This window comes from Sinocyclocheilus grahami, unplaced genomic scaffold (genome assembly GCF_001515645.1).
Source record: "Sinocyclocheilus grahami isolate Dianchi unplaced genomic scaffold, SAMN03320097.WGS_v1.1 scaffold20.1, whole genome shotgun sequence".
Lineage (NCBI taxonomy): Eukaryota > Metazoa > Chordata > Actinopteri > Cypriniformes > Cyprinidae > Sinocyclocheilus > Sinocyclocheilus grahami.
This window is the reverse complement of record NW_015505199.1, coordinates 1881432-1899829: the sequence shown is the minus strand read 5'-3', so window position 1 is coordinate 1899829 and position 18398 is coordinate 1881432. Positions and strand designations below refer to the sequence as shown.

General features: G+C 34.6%; 2 protein-coding genes across 2 annotated transcripts; one reads left to right on the top strand and one right to left on the bottom strand.

Annotated features, from left to right (window-relative positions):
* Positions 1–423: 423 nt before the first annotated feature.
* On the bottom strand, positions 424–2708 carry pgap4 (post-GPI attachment to proteins GalNAc transferase 4). Its single transcript, XM_016239032.1, has one exon. The coding sequence runs from the start codon at positions 2438–2440 to the stop codon at positions 1250–1252; it is 1191 nt and encodes a 396-aa protein (XP_016094518.1). The 5' UTR covers positions 2441–2708; the 3' UTR covers positions 424–1249.
* Positions 2709–7722: 5014 nt separating this feature from the next.
* LOC107556050 (myelin and lymphocyte protein-like) lies at positions 7723–9792 on the top strand. Its single transcript, XM_016239043.1, has 4 exons — positions 7723–7901; positions 8811–8984; positions 9136–9267; positions 9487–9792. Exons 1-4 carry the CDS (start codon positions 7812–7814, stop codon positions 9559–9561), a joined length of 471 nt encoding a protein of 156 aa, XP_016094529.1. The 5' UTR covers positions 7723–7811; the 3' UTR covers positions 9562–9792.
* The last annotated feature ends 8606 nt before the right edge of the window (positions 9793–18398 follow it).

Below are 18398 nucleotides of genomic sequence, written 5' to 3'. Positions count from 1 at the left end.
GTGGGTGTATATAAAAATAGTGAAACAGAGCCTGTATAAAAAAAATAAAATAAAAAAAAGAGACCAACAACTGTACATTTTAAAATAATATTTATTTTCTACCAAAAGTGATTTCTATAAACGCCATAGATTGAGAGATCAATACAAGTCCATGCAAACAATCTCTCTCTCTCTTTTAACGTAAATAAATCAGTATCTGGGGATATTTTTATCTTAATTTTAAAGTGTTTTGACTGTGCAAACTTGCCATTAATTTATGATTGATATAAAGTCATGTTCATAACCCTATTAATTCCCTTCTGATGCAAAAATCATTTTTTCTGCACTAGACAAATAGGGGTGTATATAAAAATAGTGAAACAGAGCCTGTATAAAAAAATAAAAATAAAAAAAAAGAGACCAACAACTGTACATTTTAAAATAATATTTATTTTCTACCAAAAGTGATTTCTATAAACGCCATATATTGAGAGATCAATACAAGTCCATGCAAACAATCTCTCTCTCTCTTTTAACGTAAATAAATCAGTATCTGGGGATATTTTTATCTTAATTTTAAAGTGTTTTGACTGTGCAAACTTGCCATTAATTTATGATTGATATAAAGTCATGTTCATAACCCTATTAATTCCCTTCTGATGCAAAAATAAATTTTTCCATTTTTTCTGCACTAGACAAATAGACAAAAGTTGATAACATTATTTTAAAAGACAAGCAGCAATCTAGGTGTAAATCTCAAAACTTGATTAAAAACTAGTTTTCTGGAAAACAACCAGCTATGATTTCTTTAAACATAATCACATTTCAGCCATGAAATATAAAATTATTTTATTGCTGGTGTGGTATATAAACGAAACCAGGAAATTCACTAATGAAAGATAATGATCATTCTAGCAGATGCAAGTAATAATAATAATAATATATCAATCTCAAATATATAACATTGTAAAGACTGCAAAATTGAAACATACCATTCTTTAGTCAAGATAGAAATGTGTATAAAAATACATCACATTCTTAAAGCATCGGTGACCGAAGCTGCAGCAAACAAGGGGTCACATATATAAAACTTCTCTAGGTTTTATTTTTGTTATTTATATCCAAATAAATCAGTGTATGTGAGTATAGACAATTTTTGGGCCCCAATCTAAGTGTTATTGTGTCTAACTTCTCAATGAGTACATGTTAAAACCGTGCCTGAAATATGTTTTATATTTAACTTGACATGTTCTATGAGAACAATCTGATGTCATATTAATCTTGGTGGAACGGGGTTCGTCCTGATGGAGGAGTAAGCTCCAATATGCTTGATGAGATTGGGTTCAACACTGTGTGCCTTCTCACCTGGCCTCGATCTGGCTATCTTGTACAGCACCATGTCTTTCGCATTTCCCTGAGCACAGATGGCCTGGTCCAGGTATTCGGCAGCTCGAATGGAAGCGTTACCTGGATAAAGCATAGCAGGGGTGCAGCATTCAGTGGCTGGACACACAGCATACAGCTGAGGTGAAAGCCGTCTGATCTCCAGGAGATAGTGCCTCCCTGCCAGCTCAGCCACAGCCATTACGTAGAGAGCCAGAAAGAGAAAATGAAGAGCTGAGAAGGTAAAAGAAAGAGGTGTATAGTAAGATAACAACAGGAGGAGGATTGTAGCCCCAAACAGGCCGAGACCCATCCATTCTAGAATGCGATAAGGCTCTGGATTCCAGTATCTCTGCAGACGTTCTGGATGGTAGAGTTTTATGTATAAAGTATTAAGTGCAACTCTCCGCGACAGTATATTTTTAACCGATGGAAAAAAATCTGTCAAGGGAAGTGCATCATCCTCCAGGACAACAACGTTTTTCGGCCTCATCAGGTCCCATCCTTTGCGTAGACAGTAAACATAATCTCTTTTCTCCTTCTCGAAGATGTTGGCCACGTCTCTGTTCTGCCACCTCTCATCTGGAGAACGTCTAAAAACCAAAAACTGTTTCTCCAAAAGCAAAGCATCCTCATTTAAAGTGGGACCGCTTTCGACGTCACAGAGCATGACCTCAGCACATGGTTTTTCACCACATGCATTGAGGAGAGAATGGAGCTGTTGTGCAACTTGTAATAGGTAGTGATAGTCCCTCCCCTCTGCTCTCCTGGCTGTCACGACAGTGACCAAGAGATCCGGATTCTTGGCAACTGTTTCCAATGGGTCTTTCAGGCTTTTTGTAGAAGCTGCTGCTTCCCAGAAATGCAGGGCTTCCTGGCCTCTGGCGTAGCTTTCTTGTAGTGCTGCATCACTTAGTGAATCAAGATAAACAGTCTTTAAAAAATAATATGAGTAAAGGAGACGATGACAGCATATAGGTAGTATCACTCCAAAGGTTAAAACAGACAAAAGCAGCCCTTGAGCTACTGGGCTTGACCAATGAAAGTGTTTGCTGGTACAAGTCCTGCATCGAGGCATCTGTGTCTGTTTAAATTGAGATCACAATTCACTTCTGTGGCAGTTCAATACAGTGTTGAGCACAGGTGGAGGGATGGGGGATACAGATTTGAGATGACAAGCAGTTAAAAACTGTCACATATGAGCTTATGAACTTTAGAGAGCCTTTTCAAGATGTTTCCATATATGACCTGTATCTGTAGACAAGAGTGATATACACAGTCATACTCTCATTCTTTTTGTAAATAATACATTAAATATTACTCAAAACATTATAGGTTATTCCACGCAGTGGGTAGCTTTTGAATTATGAAAAAATAATTTTTACAGTAAAATAAACCTTTTTTTTTTATTTTTTTTTTAGACACTTTAAAAGAAGGGGCATTCCACAAATATAAAAACCGTTTGGGATCAGTAAGGTTTGTAAAGTTTTTTTTTTTTTTTTTTTTAAAGAAGTCTCTTCTGCTCATTAAGAAGACATGCCAATAAAACTTTGATTATGCTGTATGACTGGAATTTTTACTGGAAGTGCAGTTTAAAGGTTGAATTTAACATATATTTCATTTTATTTCAGCTAACTAATATACTACAATTATAATACTATAGTCCAGGCAGGGATCCTCAAATCTGGCCCACGAGATCCACTTTCCTGCAGAGTTTAGCGCTAACCCTAATCAAACACACCTGAGTTTGCTAATCAATGTCTTCAGGATCATTAGAAAATCACAGGTAGGTGAGTTTGATCAGAGTTGGAGCTAAACTCTGCAGCGCATTGGCCCTCCAGGGCAAGATTTGAAGAACCCTGCTATAGTGTTTCATTGAGGAATGAATCATTCGTTTATCATTTGTAAATGAAAACACAACACGTTCATATATTGTCACACACCGATGTTAATACAATCATAAAGTCAAAACTTAAATTGTCTTAATATGATAGCATATTAATAATAATTATACAGAATGTTAATTAGGTAAAGTGATACACAAATTGAAAGGGGAAATACAACAATAAATATAATAAAAATAAAAATATAGCCCTAAACAGTTAACATATTATTATTATATTACAGTTTAATAATAATAATAATAATATACAAATATTAAATAAAAAGACATGATCAGTTAACGAATATACAAGACTGTGGGATGGATAAAAATGTTTTATCCATCTATGATAATCCCAGGTTGCTATGGTTTGTTTATGCATTAAACCATAGTCATGTCCAAAAGTTTTGGAAGTGACATAAATGTTGTGTTTTGCAAAGTTTGCAGCTTAAGCTATTGTGGTGTTCATTCACATTGTTTCCAGATTATTGTGTAGAGTGATCTTGGTGCATAAAGAAGATCTGTAAAGTTGCAAAGACTAAAGTCTCAAATCCAAAGAGATATTCTTTATAAAAGTTAAGAGTCAGCCACACCTACCTAAAACGGCTCATTCTAACACGCTCCCACATGTCTACGTCACGATGTGGGAAGATTTGCATAACGCCGCCCAAATGTTCACGCAAAGAAAGAAGGCGTAACTTTTATTCTCACTGTAGTATTGTTGCCACTGCCGCCATGTCGTGAAGGTTCTGTTTCGTTGTGAAAGCGAAACTACTTTGTTTGGTCTTCCAAAAGAGGATGATATCCGCTTCGTCATGCCTAGAGCTGATCTGTGCTGGTCGCTGAGGAAATACATCAACTTTGCGCTGTCGATCGCCGGATCGGCTTTCACCGTGGACGAAGCGGAGTCCAGCCGGGGGTGCTTGCCGCTCCTTCGTCGGATCCGCCGGGGGACAATAAATTGTATGTATATTTTTGTTTTTAAATTGTTGTGGGTTCCATATACTGTTATTATACTTAATAACGATGATATTTGTCAACTTGACCCTAGTTGTACAATTCACCAAAAATCACACACTATGTAAAATAGTAAATAGTAACTATTACAAATAACAAACAGATCAAAACAGTGGCATATTGTAACAAAAATATGACTTTACAAAATCATACTACAAAAATAAAACAAAATAGATCTGAGAATGTGTGACAAATAAAACCACAAAAAATTAAAGGGGTCATATGATGCTGCTAAAAAGAACATTATTTGGTGTAATGAAATGTGTTTATGCAGTTTAAGGTTCAAAAAACACATTATTTTCCACATACTGTACATTATTGTTTCTCCTCTATGCCCCGCCTTTCTGAAACGCGTACATTTTTACAAAACTCATCGTTCTGAAAAGCGAGGTGTGCTCTGATTGGCCAGCTATCCAGTGCGTTGTGATTGGCCGAATACCTCAAGCGTGAAAGCACAAAACTACAGCGAGAATAAAAGTTACGCCTTCTTTCTTTGCGTGAACATTTGGGCAGTGTTATGCAAATCTTCCCACATAGTGACGTAGACATGTGGGGGCGTGTTAGAACGAGCCGTTTTAGGTAGGTGTGGCTGACTCGTAACTTTTATAAAGAATATCTCTTTGGATTTGAGACTTTAGTCTTTGCAACTTTACAGATCTTCTTTATGCACCAAGAGCTTGTAACACTCCAAAGAGAAAGGAAAAATTGAAATCATATGACCCCTTTAACACTTTCTAATTGTACTATTTTTTTTATTAAAATAAATTCTGTTAATATGCTGTGTAATATAATAATAACTTTTTAACTTTAAAATGTTATGGTATGTTTGTACTTTTGGAAATGTATCTTATCTATCACTAATTATCTAACATTTTAGGCTTATTTTGAACAAAAAAGTATGTGCTGTCTGCAAATGTAATTGTTGCATGTGTAATTGCCTATTTGATTATTATTTTTATTTTTATTATTATTATTCACATCAGGGTGTATTTTTCACCCACAGCGGAACTTTTGTGAACGTTATAATTGTGTGCAAAACAATCCAGCACCCTCTTCAAGCAGTTATATTGTACAAATAAACAGTTTTACTTTGATTTAACATGAATAGTTTGTATATGGCTACCTTGAAACAGATAACGGTGTCTCTTTTGATAATTGATTATAACAAAGTCTCTGCTCTCGTCCAGGGGCCTGTTGCATAAACTATTTAGACTAGTCTTAAAAAGGTAGCCGTCTAATTTGTTTTCTTCTAGACTGCTCATAACTGTTGAAAGTCGGTTACAAATATGTAGATTGACCCAATTTTAAACAGAAATGTGAGACTGATTATCTAACTGCTAGTTGCTCAAACTAGTTCTTAAGACTCAGTCTTAGCACAGTGTCTATGTTTATGCAACTGGCCCCTGGTTATGTTCTAAAATAGCCGTGCGCAACCAATTAATGGTTGGGGGTTGCAGCCCCTCTGTCTGTGAAAATAATCACTACATTCATCTGGAAACCAGCAGGTTATATGGCTGGGCTTTTTACAGTGTATTTGCGGGGCTGTTTTGAATGTGCTGTAAAACGGGGACATTTCCGCGGACAGCTTCATTTGGGGACAGGACACCAAAAACCGGGACTGTCCCCAGAAAACGGGGACGTCTGGTCACCTTAAACTATACATGATGCAATATTAGAGCTTGATTATATTTATACAGTGCACTGTAAAAAATGACCGTGAATTTAACGGTAAAAGACTGTAAAAATGCTACAGTAAAAACCTGTTAAATGGTTAACGGTAAATTCCCCTACTATATACGGTGAAAAACTGTATTGGACATTACATGTATTGGACATTAATTTTACGGTAGTATACCGTTTTTGGAAGTGAAAGACTGTATAATTTACAGTGAATAACCGTAAATTGACATTCCCAGAATTCCCTGCGTTACATTTCAAATTTGATGTTTTTTTGTTGAAATAACTATGTTTCTTCTTAGTTTTTTCTTATCTGTTTTGTATATTAGGGTTGTGTGTTGCACCTAATGTTGTTAAATGAATGTTTATTGCATTATTTCAGTTTCATGTGTGTTACCATGATGGTGTTTAGCGTTTGTGTGAATGACACTGTGCACCTTCTATATATGTTATTATTTAAAAGCTGGTTGTGATGGGCTTTGGTTCATCATGTGACTATCTCATCACCACCTGCATTTGGTGGTTATCAGTGTATTACAAAGGTACAAAACAGATTTCAGTACTTCAATAGGTTGGTATATTAACATTATATCAGTTAATAAAATTATGGTATTTAACTGTAAATTTAAATTAAAACTGTAAAACCTATAATGTTGCTACCGTATTTTTTACGGTAAAATTCCGGCAACCACAGCTGCCGTTTTTTTACCGTAAATTTTACGGAATTTCTTTTACAGTGTGCGAAGAATTAGCAAAACTAGGATTGCAAGAAATATCTCATTCATCGCTCAAAAATGTCTATGAAACTAAATCTGGAGTCATGCTCTGACACGTACAATGTTCACCTGTGTTCTAGTTAAACACAAGGAAATCTAACCAGATCGACTTCTCATCACCTGTACTGTTAGGGAAAGAACATATTTTCCATCACGTTTCATTTTGCTAATAGCCTTACAAAATGTCAAAAGGTGCATAGCCACAACAAAAGGGCAAATTAGAAAGTATATAGACCTACTAAAAGTGTACACACACACACACACACACACACACACACATATATATATATATATATACATACATATACAGTCAAACCAAAATTTATTTCAGACACCTTCAACATTTCACACATTATGTTTATTCGCTATGGTTTAGAAAATGGTAATAAAATATGACAAGAACTCAAGAGTTAAACTGTGTCAGAACAAGTTCATCTTGATAATGTCAGATAACACTTAAGCAAAACATGGTCAGGTCAAAGTGTCTGTTTTTGGTCCCAAATTTTTATGCATTTTATTGGTCCACTGTATAAAGAATTTTTGATTATAATATGTCAGTTTACTTTATTTTTCTATCCTCACTTACACAAATGAACTACAGTGTCCTGCACCCACTAGTAAAAAAAATATAAAAAATTATATCTGGTGTCTGATTAACTTTTGGTTTGACTGTATATATATAATCTACTGTTTTCTGTTCAGTTTCTTTTTCCCATATTTTGTGTTTACATGTATTTATCAAATATGTCACCATCTCGAAAAGAGAAACAGATTTAGAATAACAATATAATATGTTGTTTTATCATAAAACAATAAATAAAGTTGTTGTTGCCAACAACCAACAACACTGTCAAAAATTAATGAGCTTCGGTTGCTGTAGCAATTTGTAAGCAAGTGTTGACTTTGTCACACAAAGCCCAGCAAGTAAATAAAACAGCAATCCTCAGATGGAGCGATTGCGCAGGGTGGGTCTTCATGGAATGCATCAAGATGAACAGGTCTGTCCAGCACTCTGTCAGCCTCTTTAATAAAACACATCTTCAGCACTTCTGCACATTCATTCTACCTGTGAAGAGAGGTCAATCAGGTGTGCACACATGGCAACCAATACGGGACAAATGGGCTACCTGCCTCGCGGAGGGGCCATATTCTGCACCATACCTGACATTCTCTACCTTCCAGAGCTTGTGAGTTCATTTTAATTAACTGATTAATTTACTGATGTTGTTTTCATTAATGTCACTATGAAACAAAAAGCTGTTATGTAATTTATTTAAGGTAAATTCAAAAACGTATGTGTTAAACATACAATATTTGTTAATTAAGCAAGTGGTACCTATTTATTTAATTGGCAAATATTAAAAAACAAATATTAAAAAAAGCAAAATATGCAATTAATTCTCATAAATTATTAAAGTGTGTCAATCCAAATTTATGGTGTTAAATACAACCTATTTAAAATGATTTGATTCATTATTGCTTAAGTAAATTATACATAAATAAATAAAAAATACTGATGTGTTAAACATTTTATAATATTTGTTAATTACTCTAAGTGGTACCTATTTGTTTAACTGGCAACAATTACTGGCTGCTTTATTTATTTGAATTTATTTTAATAATCAGTTAAAAATCTAATATTTACAAAAAATGTTAATAATATAAAATATTAGTATTAAAGTATGGTTATTATACTGTTTAAATCCAAATTATTTAAAGTGATTTGATTTATAATTAAGTAAATACATACTGTACATAAATATAAAAAAAAATACACAAATCTGTAATCTTCCAAAGTTTTCAACAGGAAAACATAACTGGTAAATGTCAGAAAGTGTCATTTTTTGTCATTATTTTCTCTTTAATCCAATGTTTTGAGTTTGATATCGATTCAATATTTTAGGAAAAGTTTGAAAACAATTCATTTGTAAAGATGTTTACAAGGGTAGGAGAGTTCTATAATAATTGTTTATCCGTTTGTAGGAAATGTAGTACATTTTCCTGTACAAAAGTACAACTATCTGGAAGCTCTGTAACTTCAGGAATAAAGAGGGATTCTGTAAGTGAAAATTTCTTTCATTATGTTCATCTCTCAGGTCTTTGGTGGTCTGGTGTTGAGCCTGGTTGCATCTACATTAATCGATCCTACGTTCGCCAATCCCCAGGCATACGTGATCTCTGTGGCAATCTTCTGTTTCATCATTACATTCCTCTGGTTGCTGGTCTTTGCCTGTGGGTGTCATGAAAACAGAAGCTCTTGGGCAAGCGCGGTGAGTTCATAATCTCTCTCTTTGTCTATTCCCTTTCCACCTTCCCTTTTTACGTCAGCTACTTCTCTTTCTATCTGTTAATTCCTCTCTCCTAATGAAGACACAAAACACATTTTCTTATGTTCTTGTATATTTTCTTTTCTCTCTGCAGGATGTAGCATACCATGGATTTGCAGCGCTGCTCTATCTCAGTGCTTCTGTGCTTCTAGCTTTTGTAACCATTATTTTCAGTCAAGAATCTTTAAAAGACACACTTACTTACAAGCTGGACATAGCTGCTGTGGTGAGTCCGTATAGTAAAAAATCATAAAAAACATGTCTTTTTAGGTAACCTAAATGTGATTTATGTGGTAACAAATAAAACAATTGTTTTATTAACTGATTTCATATAATTAAATCAACTTGACTACATTAGATTACACCAATAAAAGCCATTTTAAACTAGCAGCTGCCCATTTGACTTGTTGAAGTATGATTACTTTTTATGTCTTTTTAATTTCAGGTGTTTTCCTTTTTCACCACTTTGCTGTATGTCATCCACACCGTTTTCTCAGCCATCAGATGGAAATCCTTCTGAAACGTCTGCCCTCAACCCGCTTTACTCATCTGACATCACTTATAATTGTTGAACTGATGTTTACACAAACAAATGGTATTTACTGTATCATTTAGTGCATCAATAATAATTCATGTGATAATAGATAGACTTTCCCGTCTTTTCATGTTCTCCTATAAATGTATTTTTTAAAACCACCTTTTGCTAATTTCTTTTTGTAAACTATTCTTACCTCAGGTATAAATTATTGTAATTATGTCTTATCCAATAAAGGAAAAATAAACAATCTGTGGAGCATAATTTCTTGGTGTGGCACTGGATACATAAATGTCCCTAGGGTTTCATTATAAACCAGCCAATAGCCTTTACATCTGAATAAAAGGAAGGGAAGATCTGGAACTAATTACTGCTTTTACAACATTCTTCCAGTGTGAATGTACCATAAAGCTAGGTCTTAACATTTAATAAAATAAAATAAAAACAACAACAACAAAACCTTGTCACCGTAAAGGTGTTATAGTTGGATTCTTTACAGTTTCTAAGGCTTTCAGAGTGGTCTTTATCATGATGATATTCAGTTGCTATGGTGTTCTGTGTGGCTGCTAGGAGGTTGCTTGCAGGTCAAAAAGAACCTAAAAATCTATAGATCTTTCCACCAATTTTAATGTCCACTAGGCTTATAATATAGCAAGGTTAAGTTATGACAATAAACTAAATCCGGTAACCATGGTAAGGAAGTGTACATGTAATCGTATCATTTCATGCGCTTGGATTTGTATTAAGTATGTTTCCGTCTGTTTATTTTAGTATGTCTTTCTGTCCTGTAAAGCATGTGAGGTGGTGTGTCTGTTTTGGCTTTTAACTGACATTCTTGCTTTTTTAGATCAGGTTTAACCTGTTTTTTCAAAGGTTTGGAATGAATTATGGGTTAGGGTAGGACACTCACAGGAGAGAGTTTGAGTTCACACATGTCTAGGACAGAGGACAATTAAGTCCTGTAAGGTGATGTATTTAATATTCAAATATTTATTTCATGAGTGCCGGACAGGTGGGGGATGACTCCAAGTATCCAGGTGCATTATACTATGAGATGATTATTTCTGTGGAGGCCCCAAAATCCACACCTACAAATGTATGAATGCCATTGCATTACATAATAAAAAATAAGTGTAATTTGCTTTAAGAAAGCACAAGCACACAAATTAACTATATATATTTTTTTATAATAAGTTTATATTTTATACATTTTAAGTGGATTAAAGGGCTATTTCACTAAAAAAATTAAATTCACCCTCATGTTGTTCCAAATCCATATGACTTTCATTTGTTCATTTGACAATTTTTAGTTAGTTGTTAACAATATGATTATGCATTATTATTATAAAATCATTATATGTACAGGGATAGAACTTCAGTAATATTACAGAAATATTAGGTCTGAGGAACGTATTAAAATAATTTGAGTGGAAAATATGGGGTTAATTTAAAAAAATAAAAACTTGTAGTTTTTACATATACAATATTTGTGACTCTGTGAACTCAAACCAAAACAAATCAATCACAACAGAACATTTTTCAACAGAAATTTAGTTTTCTGTTCCTGAGATCAGAGGCGTCATGCTCATTAAAACCGAGGGGACACGTTGTTGCTTATGTGAATATCATAAAAAATAACACTGAGATGTAAGTAACCTTTTTAAATTTAACATTTAAAAAAAATCTAAACTTAAAATCTAGTGTTTGATCATGTCTAAATATACATAAAAAATTCAAAACCTAAAAAAATAAGTAAGCAATTATGACCGGCAGTACTCTTTTTAGCAACTAGAGTAGACCTAACTACATGTAGTAGGCTACACTCTAAAAAAATGCTGGGTTAAATACACCCCAGTGCTGGGTAAAATAGGGACAAACCCAGCAATTGGGCTGTTTTGACCCAGCGGTTGGGTTAAATGTTTAACCCAACCTTCTGGGTAGTAACCCAACCGCTGGGTCAAAACAACCCAAAATATGGGGTTAATTAAAAAAAATAAAAACTTGTAGTTTTTACATATACAATATTTGTGACTCTGTGAACTCAAACCAAAACAAATCAATCACAACAGAACATTTTTCAACAGAAATTTAGTTTTCTGTTCCTGAGATCAGAGAATGCTCATTAAAACCGAGGGGACACGTTGTTGCTTATGTGAATATCATAAAAAATAACACTGAGATGTAAGTAACCTTTTTAAATTTAACATTTAAAAAAAATCAAAACTTAAAATCTAGTGTTTGATCATGTCTAAATATACATAAAAAATTCAAAACCTAAAAAAATAAGTAAGCAATTATGACCGGCAGTACTCTTTTTAGCAACTAGAGTAGACCTAACTACATGTAGTAGGCTACACTCTAAAAAAATGCTGGGTTAAATACAACCCAGTGCTGGGTAAAATAGGGACAAACCCAGCAATTGGGCTGTTTTGACCCAGCGGTTGGGTTAAATGTTTAACCCAACCTTCTGGGTAGTAACCCAACCGCTGGGTCAAAACAACCCAATTGCTGGGTTTGTCCCTATTTTACCCAGCACTGGGTTGTATTTAACCCAGCATTTTTTAGAGTGTATATTTATTCAACCGCCATAGGGGCATCTAGTGGTTAAACCATGGCATTACATATGAATATTATTTTTCCGGCCACCAAATGCCCAATTTGCCTCTTTGCACTAGAATTAAAAAAGTGTTTTCTCTATTTTAACCCTAAAAGCTACACTAATTGCAATGTAAATAATAAACATTAGAAAATGTTACATTTAAATGGTTATTCATTGATCATAATTATTGCACATATTATTTAGTACCAAAAATCTCCTCAAAATATTAACTAAATAGAACTGAACTAAAATATAGTACAATTATTTAATCGATTAAAAGTTACACATTTGACTGCCAAGGAGTATGAGAACATGCGGTCTCTTTATCACTCCCCCGAATAAAATGCTATTGTAAAGCGTAGTCAGCATAGTTATCAATGCACAATCAATGTGCATACTAGAAATTGCTGCTAATATAGTGAAACTGCTGTCTGTCCCGATTAAATCCATTCAAACTGATTGACAGCACGTGATACGTCAAAGCATGTTGTATCTCTGCCTCATATGTAACGAAATTTCATAACTACTGCACTTATATTTTTCTTTATCCATGCTTCACTATGGATGGAAGTTCACTTATGTAACAAAAACATCACATAAGGACACTTCAACTGGAACGAAAAAGCATTCGGATGAGAGATAAAGAAATGGAGGGCGTGTGACAGCTGTGTGATGTATGCATATCGCTGTCTTATGCTGACGATGACCGCGTCAGCCACAGAGGAAGGATAATACTTAATCTAACAAATTTCAGAATTATTTAATGACTACTTAATGTCATTAATGTCACTACTCATTTAATGACAACTGCTTTTTTCAGCAAAGGTGAAGAAAGAGCCCATAATCACAATTTTTAAGAGTTAATCACAGGTCTCAAGTAACTTTGCAAGTTAGTCACTTCATATGCTCTTTTACATGAGACTGTTATGGCATAGCAGGACTGGGCATCATGAATCATCATAATATACAGTAAATAAAGCACTGGAACCTTTAAGCTGTTTGAAATGGACCTTGGACTGCTCACCTCTTCTGGAAAACAGTCATACATCTCAGACTGACTAGATCTATGGATAAATCATGCCCAGTCAAACAGAAAAAAACTAAAGACGTGAGAAATTAATAATGATTTTAATTTTTTGTAATTTATTAAATTTTTGCATTGGTGTTATTAAAGCTACAAATTCATATTTTGAAAGTATTCACAATGTGGTAAATACAAAAGTTCTTCCAAGTTTAAAGTTCAAAATAAGAGGAAGATGCTTAAATTTGCATAAAATGATTTGAACAGTTAAACCATGTTAAAATAGTTACTTTACCTTTTTGGATTATTTAAACATGTCATTGATATTATATTGATTCATTGTAATGTGAAAGATTTGAACTGAAAGACAAATTAATGCTGTAATGTATTGATTTAATAGTATGTGTTATTTTTTTATTAGAATTTGTCACTGCTTTTGGGTATTCTTGCACTTCTTAATTTGTAACATAAAAACATTTTTTTTCAAGTTGTCTTGTAACAATATCAAAATATAAACAAATACATCAGTTAAAATTTAACTGAAGTTAGAAAATCAATATTGCTTGGGAATTGCCTTTTTGTTGGATCCTAGATTCATAATACCTTCCCTCATAAACTGATAGTGTGATAAAATTAGCAACAAAATACTTGCCTAAGTGCATTGTGATAGGGCAGGACTCGCATTGACTGCCAAAAGCCTTTAACAAATTCCCAAGCAGAGAACAGATGATGTCAAATAAATGACACTTTTCCTGTACATTTGTCGCATACTGAAATGTCGACATTGCTACGTTGATGTTCATAGGATGTCACATTTTAGCCAAACACGGTCATGATTCATGTGCTTGCGAGTCCATGTGCTTTTATTTGCCCTTCTCATAGAGCCCAGTTAGACAGATGTCAAAATGCAACATGTCTAAAGCAGCCAAAAGTGTTATATCACTTTGACCTCATGCAACTAAACACATATGATGGCATGTTGTATGTAAACGCACTGATTTGGAGGCGGGATGTGTACCAAATGTAGATTTGATGATAATGACTTTTGCAGGAAGCCTAGCTCTCTCTCATATCATAATGTATTTGCCTCTTGACTCCACTATGTGTATACACTTAAAAATTCAAAAAGGCTTAAAAAAAAACAAAAAACTATTGCAATTTTTTATATCTAACAAATTAGACTTTTATCTCGAGTCCAATTTCCGAAGTCCAAAATTCTGGAAAAAAAAAATCAGAATTGCGAAATATAAACTCAGTTTTTCAGGTTACAGCTTTCAATTCTATGTTTATATCTTACAATTCTGACATTTTTCCTTAGAATTCTGATTGTGCATCTCACAATTGTTTTTGTTCCCGCCACAGAATAAAAATAAAAAAAAAGGTAAATGCAACTTTTTATTTCACAAATCTCGAAATTCTGACTTTATATCTCATAATACTGAGTTGATAGCTCACAATTGCAAGAAAAAAAGTCAGAATTGTGAGATAAAAATTAGATTTTTATGACGTGGCATAAACAGGCTTTTTATTTATTTTAATTTTTATGCAATTGAAAGGCTCCATGGATGTTAAAGCTTCTTCATGGAACCATAGATGCCAATAAAGAACCTTTTTTGAGGAACTCCATCTGGTCTCATTCCAACCAAAGCATGTAAGCCAACTTCTCTAAACCTTTCTGGATGTCTCACGGGATCAGAAGATGTCAAATCCTCTGACTGGGGTCCTGGGAACTGAGGAAAATCACCAGGAGTGCTTCTCACATCCCAAGTACATTCCTGTCTTCCTCACAAACATACACACTCACAGACACATACAGTATGACCACACGCACAAGGGGAGATGAAAACTACTTGCCAGCGGAGCCCCTTTATCTTGCATGTGTCAGTTAACGACAAGAAGCTGGCAGATAGGAGAGCCTCACAGACAGGGAAGCAAGTGACAGGCTCCGAGCACAACCTTGTATGGAAGTGGCTGAGGGAGAAGAGAACGATAAGCAACAACCCAACTATGCTGTCCATGTTTAGAGGCACTCACTGGGCCCACCAGGTCAGAAACAATGCCTGTTTCTGTTAAATTTAGACAGGTTATCGGACACCGCTCCTCTCCCTAGAGAGTCTCTAGGTAGGCAAAGTTCCATTAAAAGGCATCATTTTATTGGATGAATGACTTATTGGATGGCTTAACCACTGTTAAGGTGACATCATTTGCATTAATGAATAAGCTTTTCTGTTCTGGCATCAGTTGCAGTGGGATCATAATTTCTTTTGATTGTTGTTGTGTGAAATGTTCTAATTGAGAACATTTCTGACTGCTTATGCTACGCAGTTAAGTGAACTGATTTAACAACAAAAAGCTAGGGGTTGAGAAGATGCCATGAATATTATTATTATTATTATTATTTTGTAGGAAGTAATAATTTAGAAAAAAAAATCAATTATGCCACAATTTTTGCTTATTACAGTACTTGGAACAGTCCAATTTAACACTCGTCAAGTGCTAATTGAGAGTCAAAACTGGCTTTGGCCAGTAGAAAAAATGTTAATTGCTAACTGGCACATAATAACTTTATTTGAATCAAATTATAAAATGGTAAGCTGATGTTCACTAATGTAAATCATGCGTCTTTTAACAAGTTTTAGTTCATAGGAAAATTTACCATCAGAGGTTTATGAGGGATGTAGTGACACATGTGGAATATTCCTCACATTAATCTCAGATAAGAGATAAGAGGAATAAAATCACAATGTGTTTTCAAGTCATGGTGTAGTTTTATCAAAAATGTGACATTTTTACCAATTTTTAATACATTTGATCTTATCGAGCCTGTGAGAAAAGCTATAAAATAAAAAAATATATATAAACACATTTGTGTGTGTGTGTATTTTATGCAAAACAAATTCATAATCATTCATGGCTGATCAATTTTCTCAGTTGACTTGCTATTGGCAAAATTTTGAGGCAAAAATCAAAACAACATATTTTTGACCCTGCTTGGAAGTAATACTATTACAGTGACAATGCTTTTTCAGTGTGATTTGAACTTTTAAATTCATTTCAGCTGACTGTGATTTACATATAACATTAAGTATATGATGCCTAATAATCCGGATAACGAAGCCAAACAAAGAGAATGAGAAAAAGAAAAACTACATGATGCATTATCATCCCAGCTTCTTCCAAACCTTATTATCAAGACATTCAGACCAGGAAATCGCTACAGCTCATACATGCCGGTTATGACTTCATGTCAATGAAGTAAGAGTGTTCGGAACAGTCTAGCTGTTCCCTGACATGACTACAGTTCATCGACTGACTGTCCATATGAGCAAGTGACAACATGCTGTTGTTTGTTTATTTATTTGTTTTACACTGGAGAGGTTTTGTTAGCCAGGTCAGGCATGAGAGGCAGGCATGTCTGTGGAACTGCAAGCACAAATAGTCATCTTACAGAAGGAATAACAAAATCGTGAGCTCACTCCATCTCAAGACCTCGCCTCAATGTCTCACAGCACAGCTGTAGAGCTATGTGAGGTGAAAGCTGCCCACAACAGCAAAAGCCTCAAGATGTAAAGTTCACGGCAAGCTGCATTCGGACATTTTGTGTTTGCTTCTGCACAAGGACACATCTTGAGATTAAGGCTGAAAGACCATGTGAAATGAAGAATAATCATTTTAGTAATATGTTAAGATGTAATGAACTGTTCTATTTAGGTATAGCTTTAATATAAAATTGATTCATGTGGCACATCCATAGTTTTTGGAGGTCACAAGTCCACTTTCCAAGAGTCATTGTGATCTAATCCAGCTGGTATTGCTTCTCATCTCTTGCATGTGTGCATTTACCCAATGTTTAATTAAGTCCAATTACACACAGATCGCATCGGGTATGTAAGACAGTCTCTATACTGTATGCATGCATATATTTGCATTTCTACTGATTTTGCATCTGCATTGTTTCCGTTTAGGGAGCCATCGGCAAGGCGCTACAAGAAACATGATTCAAATGAATGGAGGCCCTTCAGGTTATATTGGTCTAACGCAGGGAGACACATCACAACAGAGATCACGTCACTGGCAAATGTGACCTGGCATGCCGTAATACTGACTCAAGACAGGGCACAAAAATGCATTTTCTGCAGTTGCAATTCAATGACAAACACAGACAGGGAGCTGAATGGCACGGCTCTGTTTTGATAAATTTCTGCTGAATGTTAACTACAGCACATACATCCTCTAAGTAAATATTACATGCATCAACCAAATGGTCATATAGTATGGTCATTTAGGCTAATTTGAGCATATATTGATCAATTGGAAGAATGACAAAGTATTGTATAATATGTATGTAAGGATAAAAGAAACTCAAATACTTTGATCTCCTGAGAAACAAACAATACACTGGCATCTTCAAGACACCCCACAGCTCACATATGCATCAGTGCCTTTTCATCTCCTCCCTCCACTGGACTCACTCAGAATGGTCAAGAATATAATGGTCTATATGAATGCAAAGAAAATTTACAGTCATGTTTGGTTTCATTTGAATGGTTTCAGGGCAAGTGGTACAATGGTCTTAATCTTACTAAAAGATAATACAGATTCTAAGAGTTAAGAGATACTTTGATTACCGTAGAGAGCAATTCCATGCAAATTACCTTCTGTTTCCATTGAGGTGTAAAACCACCCAGGTCTGAGACCTGGGTTAATGTAAATTACATGCCTCCATTTGGAGGATGTTTATCTTGGTTTTGTATTTAAAGGATTGTAGCAAAAGGGTGATCAGCGCGATTCTGTAGTCAGAGAGCCCGTAGTGTGAAGGGTGTCCACACACTTCACACTATGTATTTCTCTAAAAGTCAGGTATGTATTTTACTCTTAGATTCGTCTTTGAGAATTTGATGTCTTGTATTGATTTGATATTGTTGAATTGGCTATGGAGATAATTGGCATAATACATATTTACCTGACTGATTTTGTTACATTTGATTTATTCTGACTTACTCAAGTAGATTAAGTGAATGCGTATGTCTCCGCAAATCTGCGTCCAGGGTTATGTGCATACTAAGATCTCAGGATTAGATGAAGCATGGGGCGCATCAGGTGAGATTCTAGATTTCTGACTAACCGCTTGACCTTATAGTTTAAGTTGTACTCAGTTACGGTAACCATGTATATGATTTCAGAGTTAATTAAGTTGTACGT

Excerpts from the sequence above, each read along its gene's own strand:
- pgap4 (XM_016239032.1), bottom strand. The coding sequence starts at position 2,440 with ATGCCTCGATGCAGGACTTGTACCAGCAAACACTTTCATTGGTCAAGC.
- LOC107556050 (XM_016239043.1), top strand. The coding sequence starts at position 7,812 with ATGGCAACCAATACGGGACAAATGGGCTACCTGCCTCGCGGAGGGGCC. Across the intron at positions 7,902-8,810 it reads TTCTCTACCTTCCAGAGCTT|GTCTTTGGTGGTCTGGTGTT; the intron begins GTGAGTTCATTT and ends TTCATCTCTCAG. Across the intron at positions 9,268-9,486 it reads AGCTGGACATAGCTGCTGTG|GTGTTTTCCTTTTTCACCAC; the intron begins GTGAGTCCGTAT and ends TTTTAATTTCAG.